This window comes from Dysidea avara, chromosome 1 (genome assembly GCF_963678975.1).
Source record: "Dysidea avara chromosome 1, odDysAvar1.4, whole genome shotgun sequence".
Classification (NCBI taxonomy): domain Eukaryota; kingdom Metazoa; phylum Porifera; class Demospongiae; order Dictyoceratida; family Dysideidae; genus Dysidea; species Dysidea avara.
In genome coordinates this window covers 41,479,315-41,500,642 of record NC_089272.1, presented here as the reverse complement: position 1 = coordinate 41,500,642, position 21,328 = coordinate 41,479,315, and the positions used below count along the sequence as shown (strand labels likewise).

The 21,328-nt window shown below is 38.0% G+C and overlaps 1 protein-coding gene across 1 annotated transcript in view; it reads right to left on the bottom strand.

Moving 5' to 3' along the window:
* LOC136264644 (uncharacterized) overlaps positions 1 to 21,328 on the bottom strand; it is a 70,762-nt gene that overhangs the window by 18,161 nt on the left and 31,273 nt on the right. Inside the window, exons 4-7 of the mRNA XM_066059422.1 lie at positions 14,289 to 14,564; positions 14,164 to 14,234; positions 13,900 to 14,101; positions 9,908 to 9,990 (exon numbers count right to left, since the gene is read on the bottom strand). Coding sequence (XP_065915494.1) covers positions 9,908 to 9,990; positions 13,900 to 14,101; positions 14,164 to 14,234; positions 14,289 to 14,564 — 632 coding nt within the window. The remainder of the gene's footprint in view (positions 1 to 9,907; positions 9,991 to 13,899; positions 14,102 to 14,163; positions 14,235 to 14,288; positions 14,565 to 21,328) is intronic.

The following is a 21,328-nucleotide window of genomic DNA, read 5'->3' as shown; positions in this document are numbered from 1 at the left end:
TACAATTTGCAACCAAGGGTTAGGTGCTCTCATAATTGTCATATCAGCTGCTATCTATGTGGGTCAGATGCCTCAGCTGCCTCAGATACACAAATGTGGGTCAGATGCCTCAGCTCAGGCAAATACTCAGAGCCATAGCTGTGGAGGCTGGTAAACGAGGTAAAGCTCCAAGAGCTCGTCTTCCAATTACCCCTACAATCCTACGAAAGATGAAAGCAGAATGGTTCATTGAAAAGGAGGGCACATCCTACAAGTCCTCTTTGCTCTGGGCAGCCTCTACTACCAACTTTTTCTCCTTCTGCAGGTCAGGAGAGCTCACAGTACCACGAGATAATGACTATGATCCAAATACCCATCTGTCTCTTGGAGACCTTTAATCAGATCACAAGTCACAACCTACTACAATCTCCTTGCTAATCAAGCAGTCAAAGACAGACCAAACTAGGAAAGGGGTAACAGTGGTCATCAGTAAGACAGGCGATGAACTTTGCCCAGTGTCAGCCCTCCTACACTACCTGGCACTAAGAGGAAACAAGCCTGACCCTCTGTTCCAGTGGGAAGATGGTTCTCTCCTTTGTCCAAGCCAAGATTTGTGAAGGAGGTTAGGGCAGCTCTCACTGCTGCCAAACTTCCCGCTCAGAAGTTCACGGGGCATAGTTTCTGCAGAGGGGCAGCAACAACTGCAGCAATGGCAGGTATCCAAGACTCCACAATCCAAACTCCAGGCAGATGGAAAAGCTCTGCATGTCTTCTGTACATCAAGATTCATCCAAAAGCATTGGCTCAAGTCTCTCCGGTACTCTCCAGATGTTCATTCTGAACAGCATTGACAACTTCTAATATTCACCTGTATGCATGCTGCCATATTGTATTGTTTCTATATACTAGTCATGGTAATCTCAACTTACCCCCTGGTAACTGGGGATAAATAAGCAGATAAATGATCTCTCATTCCTCTCGTGTGGTATAGTTTTCTTTTCTTATATTTTCTAGCCCGGGTTAACTGCAAATATCATCATTTGCTTTGGTGAGTAATGGTCTAATGGGCACGGTGCTCTCATATAGTTTGGGGATAAAACTGATGTGCCATGGCTAGCACATCCTATGTGGCTGGGTTATCCCCAAAATGTCTCCAAAACTGTCAGTAGTTTACAGGAACTATTCAAGCCTGAAATTACTATCAGGACATGCTTACATGTTAGACAAGACTTTCATCACAAGCTTGTCCAGGCATTCCAATCAGGCTCACAGGTTCCTTTCCTAATCCATTTCGAGCACCACAAGAGGCCCATAATCCCATCACCCTTGTAGTCATATCCTCCTTTAGCTGTCCTGTCTCTAGTTAACATATTATAACAATCATTTTATTCAATGCCAAAGTAGGGATTTTCCCAACAAGCTGTGCTGTAATACCATCATTCATCTCTTGTTTCACTACTTTTTATTGCTTTGATCCCTACTTCATTATAACATTAATATGCTAGTTTGTTTGGGTTTTTGTTATAGTATAGATATGTGATTGTTCTATTAGAGTACTTCAAGTCAGCCAGGGGGTGTGCCACTATTAGTTCCTTCTGCACCTTGTTTTCCCTTTTTATCTTCAACCAGGCTCATCGTTTTCTTGTCGTTGCAATGTAACCAAATTCAGGCATTAACTTTCCCTATCAACATTTTCCTTGAACAGCATTAGACATCACAAACTTATTTAAGCACTTACACTTGGTAGATATAGGTTCATTGCCACACCTATTAATTAGTTAAGTGCGATCTTGGTTGATTAATAACTATCAAGCACAGAGACCACATCTCTTAACAATCTATTATGATGACACACCCTGTTATTATTGGCCTAGCTGTATTCATAATGCTAGCACAACGAAAATACTAACTCATCGGAACCCCAAAAGGCACATCCCACTGGTGAGTTTGTTACTGTAGTGTAAAATGGTGGCTGTGGACTGCTTCGTTTGGCCTCTAGGCTTGCGACTGTGGTCAGGCAGGCAGGCAGGCAGGCAATTTTTTAAAAAAAAATTCTATATCTGGCCACCTACATAAATAATAGTGTTTTCTTGTTTTAATGCAGTATTTGATGTTAGATGGTCAAATATTATTCTATAAAGGTGTGTAAGATATCTCTAGGATGATTTTTGAAGGTGGAATTTTAAGTGGCTCGCATCATTTTTGGGATCCCTACTTACATGGTACTACCACACTGTTTGATAACATAAACAAAGATCTTGAATGTAATTAATAATGCAGTTGAACTGCATTGTTCGATAGTTTGAAGGGTGCATCATTCGAATGACAAAAGCGAAGTTCAAATTTTGCGCATGCACAACCTGGTCATATTAGCAAGCAAAAAAACTGTAAGAATCCAACAGCTCATCATGCCATGAATAATTTTGCCGTGGACAGTTACGCTTGAGACACTAGAAAGTAATGGAAGGTGGTTGTACTAGGTGTCTGAGAAATTAATTAGCTCGCACCACGAGTGGCCACGCCCACCACTAATCGTGAAGTGTAGTTGGGACAAACTGTAGAGGAAGAATACTGAGTTGTGTACTACTGTAAAGTCTTTTAGCAGCATCTACATCTTGTTCTGTGTTTTCTCCAGCTGGACAAGTTAATTAGCTCGCACCACAAGTGGCCATGCCCACTGCTAATCGCAAAGTACAGTTGTGACAAGCTGTAGAGGAAGAAAATTCTCGAGTTGTGTACTACTGTAAGGTATTTTAGCAGCAGTTTTGCGTTTTCTCCAGCTGTTATATCTTGTTAAACAGACGAATAATAGTATCAATGTGAGAAATTCCATTTGCCAAAGGGAACCGAAACAAAAACTGGATTAAGTTACAATACACTCAAAAGTATGCCACCTACATAATAGTAGCTATAGCACCATAAAATATTAATCAAACCTTCGAATTTTGCATTCAAACCTTCGAAGCATAAAATTGCCATTCATTTATGCACTACTATATACGTATGATGCAATTTTACTGTTGTGTAGTAATTTGTATGATATGTAAAATTAAGTGCTACTCAGAATTGTCTGTCCATTTTGCCAAATGTATGGTTCACTAACACTGGTACCTGCAAAGCAAGCAAGACTTGCCATATTGTGGATACGATATACTTTCAGTTAAATACAGCAGGTGAAGTAGGTGAAAACAAAACAAGTAAATTAGTGACCTTCACATGTCCTACACCAAGGCATAACATGCACTGCATTTTAAAGGTACTGTATCTGTAAGTGCTTCACCAAATTAGAGTAAAAATATGAGCTGGGTTAGCTTAAGGTTATGGCATAGTCATGGGCAATCATTCAAAATTTTGTTCTTCAGTATACAGAACTGTTGAAAATACAGTAACAGCAAAGAGAAAATTATTAAGGTGTAGGGTCACAGTGGTTGGCGGTCTGTCTGTTGCATCACTGTAGGTAATGGACATGCGAAAACACTCAGTAAACATGGCTATATAGTTTTTATCGTGAAAAAGTTGGTAACTTTGCAGGGACAGATCCAGGAGCTGGCAAGGGGAGGGGCACAAACAGGGTAAGTTGTAGGTGGTTGGGGAGAGCCAAATTCTCTAGGTTAGTGCTGCATTTTTGAAGCAGCAAATAAAAACCTCTTAGTAGTGTCTCACTGTTGATTTTTGCCATTTTTGCCTTTTCAGATGGTTGTGAAGTCTTAAAAGCTGGCTTCCTAGAACAGCAACATGATATTATTTTTAGAGGCGCTTAGTATGGACAAAGGTGCTGGGTGACAATTTTAGTTAGTTTGACTTTTGTTCGCTTTGGTTTCAGGTGAAATGTGTATATTTTCATGAGTTGATAAACTGATCTTGGCCTGATATAAAAGTTTATTAGCTATATATTTTAATCAGAAGCATGGCTGGCTCTTCCACAAGGTGAGGGGAGGGGCATTTGCCCCCAAATACCCCATCCTGCATCTGCCATTACTTTGCTGTACATCCATTGAACAAAATAATTGATTGGGCCTGTGAAAACAGGGCATGTGGGCACAAACTACACCCCATCACACTTATTTGTAAATAATTATTATGACTGGTGAACCCATACTCACCGCATCTGAAATGGTGCCATGTGCCTGAATTATCGTCTGAAAGTGAAGTATCCATTACGCTTTGTTGTCAGCTATATTCAACGCGTTACGCAGCATTTTGAATCAAGAATTGTTTGAAAAGCACATCTGCTATCAAAATAGCTACTATGAAAAATACGGATGATTTCCGTTACGAAGGGAAGTCATCATGTGCTACTGCCATATCGACACTTTCCACTGTCAGCAAAGATGAATGGGACACAAAGGAGGACACTGGTAAGTCCATGAATAATGCACTGTACGTACTGCGGTATGCCAAAAGACACCTGTCGGGCAGAAGCAACGTCGAACAGTGAAAAAATCGTTACATGTTGTGGTAAATGTACACTTTTGTTTGCTTAAAATTATAATGTAATTATCGGATTGGCTATCGGTTATTGGCTTCTTTTGGTGGCATCGATATCGGATATCGGTACATGCCAAAAAAACCCATATCGATACACCTCTAGTATGTATGTATCTGTATCATTTATCATAATTACACAAATACATACAGTATGTACATGGTTTATGATACATTCTTTTCAGTTTTTCCTTAAACCGCTTATAACAACCATTGCATATGGATAAAGATATTGAATGTAACTAATAGTGTAACTACATATTGATGTAATTTTAATGTTGCATGACAATTTGCATGATCTATAAAATAAAGTGGTACTCAGAGTTGTTTGTCAATTTAGCCACCTAATGTATGGTTGGTATTAGTGAACTACAAACAGAGTTGAGGTAGTTACTTCAAAAATGTTACTAGTTACTCGTCACTTTTATCCCTTGTAACTTCCTTGTTACAAAATAACTAGAAGTTGTGTTACTGGTTACTCTCATATGTTTGTTTGTTAACTTTTGTAACGTGCTTCTATGATTGTTATACCCAGAATATTCATTAGCAACTTCCGGAAGAGAACTGCACTTTCTGAAAATAATTCTGTGGCCATTTTAGCTCAGTTTCAACTATACTTCTGTCTGTTACTCAAACTGAATCAATGAAGAACAGTACACAGAATGTGTCTACTTAATGTGGCTGTAGCATGTGCAAGGAACAAGAATTGAAAAGTGTTCTGGTTTTTAAAGCATGATTACTATTTACTATGCAACTATTGTAACTTAGTTACTTTGCTGACAGCTATTCCTAGTTACAAGTTACTAGAGATGTAACTAATTATATCAAGACACATGATAGTATGTCGTGCGGCCAAGTACAGCTAGTGCGGGCGTGCGACAGACAAGTGCACACCAAGAAAATGCCATTTTCACGCATCCATAGCTTGATAATGGCAGGACGGAAATTAACCATTTTTGCTGTGGAAACTTCCTCGGAGTAGGGCACCTCCAATTCCAAATTTGAGGTGAATCCTCCCATCCATCACTGAGATACGCGCCTTCAAAGTTCGTCTTATTTTCTTCATATTTTTCTTAATCCTTTTCTTCTTCGTCTTGCACACTTTACAAAAATTATAATAACTCGTGCATCTTTGGTCAATTTGCGTAAACTTTGGAGGGCAGTAGTGCACATTTACAATCCAATTTTGGTATGGATCAGACAAAGAACAAGGAAGTTATGCGCGATTTTTCAAAAACCCAAGGGCAATTTGTTGTCATTCCTCCAGGGTAAACCGCTTGACAGAATTACTTGAAAATCGTTCCGTATATGGAGTAACTATCATAGTGCAAACCTTTTGTGGTTTGAAAGAAATCACATTAGCAGTCATGGAATTATAACAAAAATGCCAACTATGTGTAAAAAGTGCACGATCGAATTTTGCTAATAAAAAAGTATTACTTGTCACACCTACCAGGTAAACTAGTTAACGGAATCAGCTGAAAATAGGTACAAAGGTAGAATAATTGTTTTAGAAGAAGCTTTCAGTGGTTTATAAGGAATCAGAAGATGAAAAACCATTGAGTTACACTACAAAAGTCAACTAGGTGTAACAAGTGCGTGATCGAGATATAGTCTAATAGTGCAGTCACCCTAATAGAACATTCAGCTTCATAGTAAATCTTTCTATTAGAACGTTCAGCTACAATTTAGTCACCATGTAGATATTTCAACTAACAACAAGTTACCCAAAAGAGAGTTCAACTACAATTAAATCACCCTGTAGAGAGATCAATTACAAATAAGTCACCCTGGAGAGAGTTAAACTATAACAAGTCACCCTGTAGTGAGTTCAGTTACAAACAAATCACTGTAGTAAGTTCAGTTACAAATGAGTCACCTTGTAGAGAGTTCAATTACAAATAAGTCACCCTGGAGAGAGTTCAACTACAAACAAATCACCCTATAGTGAGTTCAGTTACAAATGAGTCACCCTGGAGAAAGTTCAGCTACAAACGAGTCACCCTGGAGAGTTCAGTTACAAACAAATCACCCTGTAGAGAGTTCAATTAAAAATAAGTCACCCTGGAGAAAGTTCAGCTACAAACAAGTCACCCTGGAAAGAGTTCAGTTACAACTAAGTCACCCTGTATATAGTTCAACTACAAACAAGTCACCCTGGAAAGAGTTCAGTTACAACTAAGTCACCCTGTATATAGTTCAACTACAAACAAGTCACCCTGTAGTGAGTTCAGTTACAAATAAGTCACCCTGGAGAGAGTTCAGCTACAAACAAATCACCAGAGAGTTCAATTACAAACAAATCACCCTTTAGAGAGTTCAGTTAAAAATAAGTCAGCCTATAGAGTTCAGCTACAAACAAATCACCCTGTAGAGAGTTCAGCAACAAAAGAAGTCACCCTGTAGACTTCAGCTACAAACAAGTTACCTTGTGGAGATTTCTGCTACAAAGTTGTCTACCTGTAGGAGAGAGGACATGTGATAATTTTCATACAGTATTAATTTTTGTAAAAAATGCATCATTATAAAAAAGTATCCATAGAATTCAGGGCTTGATGTCTTCTCCTTTCTGCAGAAAAAGACAAATAAAAGAACTACAAAGCTGACCACAGGCTGGTTTTGGAGTATACAAATACAAAAAGAAGTGATGTCTATACAAAACAGCCAAACTGTGAAAAAAGGGTGTGGCCTCCAAAAAAGCCAGGGTGAAAAAAGATGTGAAATCAAAGGTGGCGGCCAAGAAATGGCTGTGATGGTAGGTTAATGGCAAAAACTTTAATAACGACAATTCAGGTGAATTTGTGTTGCCTTCTCTAGGATTCGGCACCAAATTCACCTGAATTGTCGTTATTAAAATTTTTACCATTAACTACCATCACAGCCATTTCTTGGCTACCACCTTTGATTTCACATCTTTTTTCACCCTGGCTTTTTTGGAGGCCGCACCCTTTTTTCACAGCTTGGCTGTTTTTGTATAGATTACTAGTTACTTCAACAGTAATATATTATGTACGTAACTTAGTTACAAATGTAACTAGCTACCCCCAACTCTGACTAAAAACAAGTATATCCTGCACAAAAGACATGTTCTACACAATAATTAACATGCATCACATTTTTAAGGTACCGCATTTGTAAGTACGCACACTTCATCTCAATTAGAGTAAAAAACTTGAGTTGGGTTATAGGTTACAGTATCAAATGGTACGGTAGTACCATTTAAGTAGGGATTACCCTGAAAATATTACGTGCCGCCCAAAATTCTGCTGCTGAAAATCATCCTAGAGAGATTTTATGTGATGGAAATCACCTTTACGGAATAGTACTAGTTCATATAATATAATACAACATAAAATATAACAAAATGCTTACAAGGTGGCCAGATATAGAATTTTTAAAAAATCACCAAAACTTGAATTTTAGTCTCACTGCCTTACTACCTAACTGACCACAGTAGCAAGGCTAGAGCCTAGTGTATGGCCACCATTTTACGCCACAATAGCAAACTCACCAGTGGGATATACCTCTGCACCTTTTCTTTTATCTTCAATCAGGCTGCTTGTCTTCTTTTTCATCCAATGAAACCATATCGAGGCATTAATTTTCCGTATCAACAGCAGCATAATAGACACCACAGAATTATTTAAGAACTGGATTTTTGAAGTGCTTCAGTCCTGGCGCTACTATAAGATGTATACTAGCTATGCAACTTCGTGATTGAAATCCCATTTGCAATTTGTCTGGTGGTGCCATGCAAAAGGATGGACGCCACCAGACTAGTTTGCAGTAGGTTTAATCACGACAGAGTACGAAGACCACAACTCTTTACAACCTAGACAGAAAACAAGACCTAGCATAACTCGGTGGGAAAGTCCCTACTTTGGCACATTAGCTATAACAATTATTTTATTCAGTGCCAAAGTAGAGACTTTACCACTGAGCTATGCTGTAATACTATCATTCATTTCTTGTTTCATTACCTTTTATTGCATAGATCCTTACTTAATTTTTTTAATTGACAATTTTATAAAATACTATAGTCATAGGCAATCATTCAAATTTTTGAACATTTCTTTTCCCTGACGATGATGAGGCAGTATTGGTTAGGTAAAACTAAGCCCAAACAAGTTTTCAGATCGACCCGAAATGCTTTCAACAAGTTGCTACGGAATTTTTAAAAAACTATTTAACAGAATTTTCTACTAACTGATGAGTAACTGACTGACTGACTGATGCCTTCAGACAAACGTAACTCAATAACGGCTAAGGCTACGGGCTTGATTTTTTCACTGTTCAATGTCGCTTTGGCCCGAAAGGTGCCTTTTAGCATACCACAGTACGTACAATGCCTTCTTCATGGACTTACCAGTGTCCATTTTTGTGTCCCATTCATCTTTACTGACAGCAAAAAGTGTCGATTTGGCAATGGCACATGATGGCTTCCCTTTGTAACAGAAACCGTCTGTATTTTTCATAGTGGCTATTCTGATAGCAGAGGTGTTTTTCAAACAGTTCTTGATTTGTACTGCTGTGTAACGGGTTGAACATAGCCGACAAAGAAGTGTAATGGATACTTCACTTTCAGACGATAATTGATATAACTGGGGTGTATGGCACCATTTCAGATGTGGTATGCATGGGTTCACCAGTCATAATAATTATTTACAAAAAAGTTAACAAACAAAAATTTGGAACTTTCAACTAGAGTAAAGACCATAGCACATCGATAAAAAGTACTGAAACCTGTATGATATTATGATGTTTCCTTACAAAACTTCTCCAGACAAAGTTTTGAGTCTGCTCTTCATTTTCATATAACAATTTTGGATAGCCTACAATGCCCACATTATCATTTTTTAGCTGTTACAACATTCATACAGCCTATTAGGGAAGTAGGTCACACTGTATTCAGTAACCAAGTACGTACATGCCACCTGGATAAAAAAAGTTATCACCAGTGGACTGTGAGGCTGGGACTCCAGGCAAAAATTTCTAGATAATAAACACCTGTTTTGGCATTATTTTTTTATTAATACTTTAAGGTCTGTAGGGCACCTGGTCCTACAGCCTGCTCAGAGACTTTAGCTACATAAGGTGTGTTTGAAAAGTTGCAGAAAAGAGAAAAAATCCATGACTGGACCTGGGTAGCCTCGAACCTGCAGCCATTTGATTTACGTTCAAACGCTTACAGGAGTCTACCAGGTGGTCAGGATGTTTTCTCGTTGTTATTTTCATGAAATTATATCGATAGGAGTTCTAGAGAGTAACTCATTATCTCTAAGTACCCCAAGTAGAACCAAACGGACACTAGTTAAAACATGCAACACTTCGCTACACAACTTCTAGACAGTTAGCTATTCAATATACATACACACAACATAACTCTATTTGTCATGTGATGGGCACACTTCATGAAACACAGCACTACAGACACACAACTTACTCCTCTCCATTTGGCAGTTACTGTTATTTGCTTGTTAAATAAAATTTTTGCCTGAAGATCTCGTAATAAGAAGTCACGTCCAGCTACAATATAAACAAATCAGGAACAGATGAATTTAAGTTATTACAGCATAAGTGTTTGGTGATGCAACAAATAGTAGAAACATGATAACTAATATTTAGTTTCAGATTGACCTGAAACTAAATATATCGATATGTCTACACACTGTATCATTACAACTCTAATATACAAGTACAAGAAAAATTAGGAATTTTAAACTAGAGTAGGGACAATTGTAGTACCGTGATAAAGGTACTGAAACAAACTGGATTGGAATAGTATGCAATGTATAGATACTATAAAACAATAAGAAATTAATATCCTTACTGTGCTATGGAGATTCTACAATCAAAATGCACAGTAGGGATATTTACTTCTTATTGTTTTACAGTATTTATATATTGCACAATACTCCATTCCAGCTTGTTACAGTACTTTATCGATATATTGATAATTAACAATTTTATGATAATTGTTATAGTGAAACTTCCTTTTTTGTTATGGCAAGCCCCAAAACCAGTCTATGGATGGTTTTCTTTTTACTCCACTGTTTTTTTCTTTACCACAGGAATGAGGAAGAGTGAATATATACAATAGAGATGAAACAATATATCGATATATCTTGTATCATATCATTTTAAGACAATATCAATACAAAGTCACACCATATCAATATATTGTGTATTGTGATATATCGGCATATCGTGGCTTGTTATCATGGCTGAAAATAAAATTACTGTACATTGTGGTTAAACTGAATAGTATGTAATGCTTCTCAAAGGAAAATTAGACCACTTATTTCTCTTAAAAAAACAAACATTAAAAAAAAACATAGACCATTGCTTAGACTCCACTTTGTATCATGCAATATATTGCTGTATTGTGATACACCAGAGGCAATATATCGATATGTCTACACACTGTATCATTACAACTCTAATATACAAGTACAAGAAAAATTAGGAATTTTAAACTAGAGTAGGGACAATTGTAGTACCGTGATAAAGGTACTGAAACAAACTGGATCGGAATAGTATGCAATGTATAGATACTATAAAACAATAAGAAATTAATATCCTTACTGTGCTATGGAGACTCTACAATCAAAATGCACAGTAGGGATATTTACTTCTTATTGTTTTACAGTATTTTATACATTGCACAATACTCCATTCCAGCTTGTTACAGTACTTTATTGCGGTACTACAATTGTCCCTACTCTAGTTTAAAATTCCTAATTTTTCTTTTACATGTTTGTGAACTTTTTTGTAAACTCATGACCATAGCACAGCTACCACAATCAGAAACGGTGAGTGTTGGTCACAGTGTCTAAAAACATTCCGTGAAACTTTTCTGGTTAGCTAAACTCTGGTATTTAACAGTACATACAAATTGCTAAACAATATCATCGCAAGGTTCCTCACCTTAGTTAAAGTACTTCGTGCATACACATACATAGATACCCGATTTCCGGCTGGTGGTTCGTCTACAATGGAGAACAGCTCACTTCACTGTACTGGCTTATCATTGATTACGCCCAAATGACCCATGAGCTGACACGTATATTCCAATATGTTGGTGCAATGACATTATATAACATGTGACACCCAGAGATGGAAACCACACAGCGTTAGACTGATGCCTATGGTATAAAAGGATAAAAGTAAGACACGTATTGTATGCCTATCATTACACTAATGGTTTCTTAAGTGAATTCAAGCATTTCTGAGAAAGAATTACAGCTGTAGCCAGTTTTCTGCTACGCTTGACTGAAGACGTCAAAAGCAACCAGGCAGGCAGGCAGGCAGGCAGGCAGGCAGGCAGGCAGGCAGGCAGGCAGGCAGGCAGGCAGGCAGGCAGGCAGGCAGGCAGGCAGGCAGGCAGGCAGGCAGGCAGGCAGGCAGGCAGGCAGGCAGGCAGGCAGGCAGGCAGGCAGGCAGGCAGGCAGGCAGGCAGGCAGGCAGGCAGGCAGGCAGGCAGGCAGGCAGGCAGGCAGGAAGTAGAAAATTCTGTTGAATAAATTTTTTTAAATTCTGTAGCAACTTGACAGTAATGTTTCAGGTCGATCTGAAGGCATTTTTGGGCTTGACTTTACCACGCAACCAATACTGTCATGTTGTGAGAGGAAATTGTGGCACGTTTTTGGGTGATATTTTAGTACTGGCCACGTCCATACCTTCATTGTCCCTACCATACAGTACTATTGTACTGTATGATATTTTGTAGGTATACTTATATTTAAAACATGACTTATTACAGTAAGTAGCCCTGCACATCACTATACAAGGTGACTTGCAGCTTGGCTGAACTCTCTACAAGGTAAAATGTAATGTAGCTGCAGCGTTGGGCAAGTTACTTTGTAAAAGTAACTAGTTACATATTACTTGCAACAGAACTATTTAGTTACAGTTACATATTACCCATAAAATAAAGTAACTGTAATAATATTACATATTATATTACTTTGTGTCCACAGCCTTAAACTGTCACGTGTGAAACTACCAACTTATCACGTGACATGATTGCGTTGTTGGACAATGTGCAAATCTTGGTTATAAGTAAGAAGCTAGTGAATAAGCTTCATTCAGTAGGCTTCATTACTTCGTTGTGGTTAGGCATTACTCAGAGGATTACTAACGAGATTAGTAACTTCGTTACTTTTAGTAATAATATTACGTCATATTAGACTCGTTACAGTAATTATATTACTTAGGTAACGCGTTACATTTGTAAGTAAAGTATTTTGCGTTATATTACCTGTTTTCATAGCGTATTTCGTTATATTACTTTGTTACCACAAAAGTAATATTACGTAACGCGTTACATAAGTAATGCGTTACTCCCAACACTGCGTAGCTGAACATACACTGAACAAATTTTATTAATAGAATGCCAATGTAGGGAATTTCACACATGGTTATGCTGCAATACCATTGTTCATCTGCTTTTTATTATATGGATTCCACCTGTTGATAATCTTAAATACACCATTATATTTTATTGAGTGCTCATAATCTATTTCCCTAAACACTGTTGTTACAACTTATTAGTGCTGTACACCTACAATTTTTTTTGTCACCAGTTAATTGCCAACCAATAATTGGCAATAACTGGTGTATGTGTATATTGGCAGACACAATATGTACTCAACAAGCCTGCTGGAAGGTTAGGGTGGTACCAAAGTGACCAGGCTCGCGCTAATGCGCAAACACCGTCTGGTGACAATGCTCGGGTTTCAGAAGTGCGATGGCCAATCAGAATCGAGGAGTTGCATAATCGTTTAAAAACAGCAAAAAAACCGGCAAGGAATAAAGTATAACTCAGAATAGGGCGTTTACTAGATGCCATCTCTTCATTCATTGTATTAGTAGAGGAAGCGGTTCATTTCTGGTGAAACATTGAGTCACGATTCATAAGGTGAGATCGGAAAACAACTTGACAACAAACATCTTGAACAACCTAGGTGAGTAACGTCTGATAAAATGGAATTTAGTCTGCTTTTTCGTCTACTTCCAATACATTCATGCAATTATGCAACTCGTCAATTCTGATTAGCCAGCCAATATTTTGGCTGGATCGTACTTCCAGGCCCAATAAACTCGAGCATTGTCACCAGACGGTGTTTGCTGGGCAGACTACATCCTGTCTTACAATAGCAGCTATTTCAATTACATATTTGCACATGATTTTGAGGTTATGTTATGATGTTAACACTTGTCAGCAGGGTTAATTTATGGTTTACTAAGTAGGTGGGCAATAACCAGTTAAAAGGTTTCTTCACTGGGTTAATTTGAACACTGGCGTACAGCACTACAACCTTTGTATGTAGTAGCTCAGTAACATCCGTCATGTGTGTATTGCATGTGTGATATTTTCCTTGCATGCATGTACCCACTCATGTACAGTGCTACACACACACGCAATTTGCATACCAATGGGAATGGTTGGTTCACTGTTCCTAGTTACTCCACCATCATATATAGCTGTTACTATGGCACTAGTGATCATTTGATGTACACTCAGCATGGCAGTGTATGTAGTAGTAGTGGGCATGTTGTCGTCAATGATAGAACTTCTGAAACTATTATGGCCTTCTAATCCCAATTGTACAATTGGAGAGCAATGTTCATTAGTCTACAACAAAATTGAAAGTGAACAATACATACAAACATATTATACAAATCACTTCAACATACAGTTGTCCAGTTAGCAATGATGTAGCAAGTGTTGTTGTCATTACATTGCCATGTTAGGGTAACAGATTCACCTTAGTAACACAACATGATGTAATATAGACATGTATAGTAGAGACAATACTCACCTACTGACATGTCTGTACTAAATGTACCATTCATACTCACTCCTTCTCCTGTAGTGTCCATTGCAACTATTTCAAATGTGTAGTCAGTGTTTGGAACAAGGTTGACCATCAAAGCCTCAGGGTTGTTAGTACTGATGTTTTTCACAATCTCATCATTGGTAACTATCAGCACACGATAACTGATGGGACCACATATTTCATTTCTGCTACTTGACCATTCCAATGTTACTGAACATACACTGGTACTATAACTCACAATTGCAATGGATGGTGGACCTATGAATATATAAATGTCATTAGGTAAGGCAAGTACACATAAAGGCCGGGTAATTCTAGTTTCCAGCAGTCTTGATTGGGCATTGGCACGATCACTAAATTTAACTCAATAAGATAATCCTGTTTTCGACGGTGCTATGATAATGGACACCCTGCTATTAGAAACCTTATAACTTTTGTATGCATGAAAAAAGCACAAGGCCTTATGCTAACGCAGTCATGATGGTGTTGTTATCCTTGTTAGGGGTATTTCACGTGTAGAGAATACATTGTAATAATCTCCCAGTACAAGCTCTTGTAGGATAGAAACCCTCACAGAATACTGTGTTACAGGTTTTTGCAATTGAATTCGTCGCCTTTGCGATTGAATTTGTCCCGTTTGCAATTGAATTCGTCGGTTTTGCAATAGAATTCGTCCTGTTTGCAATTGAATTCGTCAGTTTTGCAATTGAATTCGTCGGTTTTGCAATAGAATTCGTCGCGTTTGCATTACAATTCGTCATAAACAAAATGGCTCCAAGAAACCAACCGTTCATTAAGAGACGAATTATTTATGCCATGGAGAGTTACACTTGAGTAATTGGAGCTGGTAGTATGCAAAGCTGATAGCTGTCTGACAAATTAATTAGCTTGCTCGTGACCACACCCATCGCCCATCACGAATGGCATAGTGGAGTTTGGAATGTTGCTGGATAGGCTGTAGAGGAAGAATCATTGCCTTATAAAGAGTTGTTTACCACTGTTGTACTTGAACAAGTTCTTGTAGCAGCTGCTACATCATGTTTTCGTGTTTGCTCCAGCTGCCATTCTTGTTACCGATGAATTTAACTGCAAAAGCGACAAATTCTATTGCAAAACCGATGAATTCAATTGCAAACGGGACGAATTCAATTGCAAACGGGACGAATTCAGTTGCAAAACCGACAAATTCAATTGCAAACGGGACGAATTCAATTGCAACGTCGCCAAATTCAATTGCAAAACCCTGTAGAACATGCCCCACTTGTGCAATTCAGCAAGTCTTCTACCACTACACTTGCTGGGCACGTTTTTCTGCAACAACTCATTGTAACAGGCCAAAATGTACAATACTAATCATGGACAGGTTAAGGAATATTTCCTTGCATAACCATTACACTGCGGTTAGGTGTTCAGCAGTAGAGCTATGTTCAATAGTAGAGATGCTTTTTCAGAGCTTAGTGTCAGTTTTGTGTAATCTGTAGTGCATATGTAGGAACACGAACACTGTTAAGAATGACTAGTTACAAAAGGAAGGATGATTATCATTTGCGTTTGTTTATAAACTTGATATTATGAAGCTATCTTACAATATAGCACTGAAAAAGATACTTTTCTTCCATGCCTTCCTTTGAACTCTGTTGGGGGGAGATACAGCATTTCTAAAAAATTGATTACAATCATGGGTGCCTATTTGACTGCCACCTTAATACCGATACATTTGTACATAGTACAGCACACGGTGAAGTTGTTGATTCAGGTGAAGCATCCCTATCAAATGGACATTTCATCTGTCACCAACTTAGGGTTCTGGATAAGACAACTTGTGACAGCCCAAGTTCAGTCCCCATCAAACACCAGTGAACAGCAGATTGTCACGTTACCTCTGCTAACTTCTGGTAGAAATGTAGGTGAGTATAGAGTAGCTGTTTAGTGCCCTGTTATCATATAAATGTTAATGGTTACAAGCACATTGTATGTTGATCGAGCAAAACCTTGCTGGGTTGGGTGTAGATGATAAAGTTTGCTTACTCACATCATGATTTACTGGTATTGTACATTTACATTTGGGGATGGATAAAAGGGAACAGACCAGTCAATTCTTGTAAGCTAATTCACTCAATAAACTACAACGTACACTCCTGACCTTGTAGCAACTCTGCCAAGGACACAATTGTAATGACTCAGACAGCAACAGTGAGGCTTAATAGGATGCACATGAAACTATATTCATTCTAAAAACAGCCCAACTAAGCTACTGTAAATTGCTTTCCAATACATTTCACTAAACAATTGCTACAATACTGTAGTCAGCCACCATACACGAGTAACTGCCCGAATTTATTAGAATCAAGTTGTGACAGAAGTTAAAGATAACTTCGAACTTACTTTAAAATGTATGGCTACAGATGACGAAGCTAAGGAATTGAAGAGTAAGTCCTTAACATTTTAACCCGACGTCAAAAAATAAGTTAATAAGTTCAGACTTACTTTTTCACCTTATACAATTCGATTCTAATAAATTACTCGTGTATAGTGGTTGACTACAGTATTATAATTTTGTAGCAATCGTGTAGTTGGAGAGTAGTTTAGCTTAGTTGTGATGTTTTTAGAGTGAATATAGTTTCATGTGCATTCTATTAAGCCTCGCTGTTGCTGTCTAAGCCATTGATTGTGTCCTCAGTAGAATTGCTACAAGGTGAGGAGTGTACATTGTAGTTTATTGTGTGAATTGGCTTAGTTGAAGAAATGACCTTTGGTCCGGTCTGGTCCATTCTGGATTTTATCCATCCCCTTTACATTCCTACTAGCACCAAGGTGACACAGCCAGCTAACTCTTCTGCCCAACATCCTATGTTTATTTACCCATTCCATACCAAGTTTGGCAATGCTGACTTGCTCACTGATGCTAAACTTGTTTGCTACTTTAGTGCTTAGTTCATCCACGCCAAACCTGCTCAATTACTACCATCCTAGCCCACCCATCTACCTAACCATAAACTGCCCCTGACAAGTGTGAACACCATGACAAAACCTCAAACATTGTAAACACCTGTCTAATAGCTGTGAAGATTGTTATAGTAGGGTAGCTTAGCATCAATTTTTGAGATAATGTTTACGAAGCGGATAAAAGTGCCAATTTTTTTCTGAGGCTTCCTTGGAAAATATTAACTAATTTCAGAAGGGGTGCCCAGACCAAAAATTTATTTTGTGGTTTTCCAGCTGTCGTTAAGTACTTAATTAGATGTTATAAAAATTCCATGCAATACAGGGTGTATTACTACTCATCAACTAAATTTTTTGAGGTGCAGCTACCTGCATATGCTGTTATATCTGTTCCTATGCTAATGTAAAAGCCACGCCCATCACTATTAGCCACGCCCATCACTATTAGCCACACCCTCCATTTATTAAAACTTTATAACCCAGTGAGACCATTGTTTTCGATTTTAATAATAAGCTTCTTCAGTTTTCACTTTTAATGTTGCACAAACAATCACTAGTTAGTTTGGGTGGCATTAAAAGACCATGCATGACCATGTGGTCAATTGTGTAAACAGTTTTGACAAGGTTTCATGAATGAATCGTATTGGAAAAGGGACTTAATTAAGGTTTGTAAATCAGTATTAAGCTATAGCTAGTATATTTCAGACTGCTGCTTTTAAAATATGGACATATAAATTGGAACAAATGCATTATTTGTCAGCAGGACAAATCTGAGCCTTTAAAATCCCCATTAGACAGTCTTGGAGGTGGCAGTGAAGAATGTTATTCATCTTTTTTCACAAATGTGAAAGGATTTCGCAGCATCGATGCACATCCAACCAATAGCTATTTGTTTTGGGAAAGACTTGCATGTTGAAGATTTAATCAGCCACCATGCTTTTTGGCACAAATCCTGTCATTTAAAGTACAGTGCATGGCTCTAGGCTAACAAGAATGCTTTATTTTGGAAGTTCGGAGAAGCTTAATCCACTGTTTTTTGCAATAGACCATGTGAACTATGCGCGGTGGATTTTTATTTATTTATTTATTTATTAAGGCTTTACAGCACAAGTGCTGAAGGTCTGTAGGACACCTGGTCCTACAGCCTGTTTAAAGATGTTATAAGTTGTGTTGAAAAGGTGCAGAAAGGAGAAAATAATCCATGACTGAACCTGGGCAGCCTCGAACCTGCAGCCATCCGATGCCAGTTCACATTAGAGATACGAAGTGTTTCCCAGAGTCAATCAAAGAGGAGTTTGAAAAGCAAGCGCATTGGGTACTGTCAAAGACTAACAAATTGTTTTCTGCAATCCCCATTGATCAAGCTCATGAGCAGGAGAATGCCAGTGTGAAGGGTTCCAGTGGTTTTATTGGCCTAACAGAAAGCCCTATTACATTGAAACACTGGATTCTGTAAGGACCTGAATTAGCTAGGTTACAAAGTCAGTTTGAAGCTGAATACCTCCCATTTAGTGAATCAGATGACCCTAAATATTTGCAGAACCATGAAAATGGATTTGCAACTCAGAAGCTGTTTCACAAGCAAGTTTGCAGCCTACATTCGGCAATTACGAATATGGGAAACCCCTTTTTAGATGATTTTGCTGAACTTGTTACTCTTGACAGTCGCAATTGAATGGATGATTTGGTAGTGCACGGCACACTGTGCACACTTGAAGACACAGGTACAAAGCAATATCAGGAATTCTGTTCGTAAAAAATGTACTGGAAGAATGTAGTATATCAACCCATGATCCAATAAAGAAGAATTCTATGTTTATTTTCAGTATAAAATAATATCAAAACAGGGTAAATAGGTTAAGATGCTGCAAAACAATGTAGCACTTTTTGGTCAACTATATATTTCTATGCAAAGCCGTGATGGTGATTTAAAAGAATTCTTTTCCCATGAGATACAGTCTTTTCCACCTTCATTGTCTGACTATGGAAAGCTTCACTTACCCAGCACCAAGTCTGAGTTGCTGAAATGTATTCCACCAATTACACAGTTTTACGATTGTCGAGTTTTGGATGGTGCTGCATGCAGTTGCTCATTTTCTCCCAATTACAGAGGCTGTTACTTTTAATGACTATGCAGAAAACATCTTTATTCCTTATCTTTCAATGCAACTGCAGAACAAAAAAAGAATAGATGTTGTATGGGACACATACCATCCAGACAGCTTGAAAGAGTCAACTTGAGAAAAGAGAGGTAAAGGGTTACGGAGAAAAGTATCGGGTCAAGCAAAACGTCCTGGAAAGTGGATGGATTTCCTTTGTGATTCAAAGAACAAAACTTTCCTAACAGACCAAATTTCTAAGTTTACATTTCCACGTAGCAAAATAGTTTACGTCACATCTGGACAATCTGTTTTACAAATAATAGTATGTCAAACTGTAATCATGAGGAAGTCGATACTAGGATTGTAGTGCATGTCCAGCATGCATTACAACATGGTACGCAGACTATTGAGATACAGAGTCGGGACTATGGATACAGATGTCATAGTTATCCTAGCAGGTGTGTTTTATGAATTGTGTGCTATTCTGCCATTGGCAGACATATGGATTGCGTTTGGTGTTGGTAAAAGCTTTCCCTAAATCCTTTTGAGAATGTGCATGTTGACTCTATTCATTTTGCATCCATTGAAAGATTCATTGTTGTTCTGTATGACAGAACTAGCCCACTTATTTCTGTTAAGGAAGAATTGTTCTGTAAAAAAATCGATCAAGATGCTTTACTGCAACATGTCATGCATCAAGCAGGGGTGTGGACTACTAGTACAAGTACACAGCAAGCTGTTCCTTCACCTGAGGATTTTTCTTGGACTAAGACATCGGGCACATGGATGCCAGTTTGGATGAGTATGCCCGAAGTTTCGAAAGCATGTCATGAACTTATCAGGTGCTGCTGTAAAGGAAATACAAATTGTACATGTGCTAAAGCTGGGATTGCTTGTTCAACACTTTGTAATAACTGATGATACAACATTTTTATAATCTCTTTGGTATACAGTAATTACAATTGCATTTATTCAATATATATAGGCATCTTAGGCCAATAAAATGGCAAATATTTATTATTACTGCTTAAATAATATAAAAATTAATAATGATAAAAAAGAAAAGAGGCCAAGGTTGACTATTGCTAGAATTCATGTTTTAGCATGTGCTTTAGGTAGTATGCATAGAAAACATACTAAAACGATTATTTCTTACTATCGTGTCGGCCATTTTGTTTTCCCGCCATCCCTAATTAGTTTTCGTGGGCACCCCTTCTAATATTGATCAGTACACTCTAAAGAAGCAGTGTACCAAAAATGGCACTTTTATCCACCCCGTAAACATAATTTTGCTAAGCTACCTCACTATTAGTAGTCATGCAAGTGGCAGAAACAACAGCCCAGTAGTCTACATTCAATTAGCTATGCAACCCTCACTTGTCATGTTATGCTAAGTCCACTTGCCCATATAAACGCTAAGCTTATTCTTATTCGCTCATTTAATGTGAAGGTCATTCATACTACGCTTATCTGCCTATTTTTTGACACATGATCATTTTATGTTAACCTGATTTTGCTCATTTTATGCTAAGCTCACCTCAGGCTCAGGTAAACCCTCAACTCAGATCTTCAACATCACTATATGCATTTAATGTTGAACCCCCCTTCCTTTTAGATTGATCTAATACTACTGGCTGATCCTTCTATCCCAACATTCAGCAATGCACAAGCTGGAGGACTGTTGTTATCTATCTCATCAACCCAAGTGATGATCCCAACTGTCAACTTAGGCCTTCTTCCATATCCCCAACAAACTAGTGAACCCAACCTGTGTCACAATTATGTGATTGAGTTTCATGAATAAAAAACTATTACTTTTCTCCCCTACCAGGCAAACCACTGAGAAGAGTGAGCTGAAAACCAGTATGTAGATGGAATAATCATCATAGAATGTCCTTGCAATAGTATAGAAGAATCAGAGTTAAAGTCACTGAGGTATAATGTGAAATCCAACTACGTGTAGTAGGGATCTGCAAT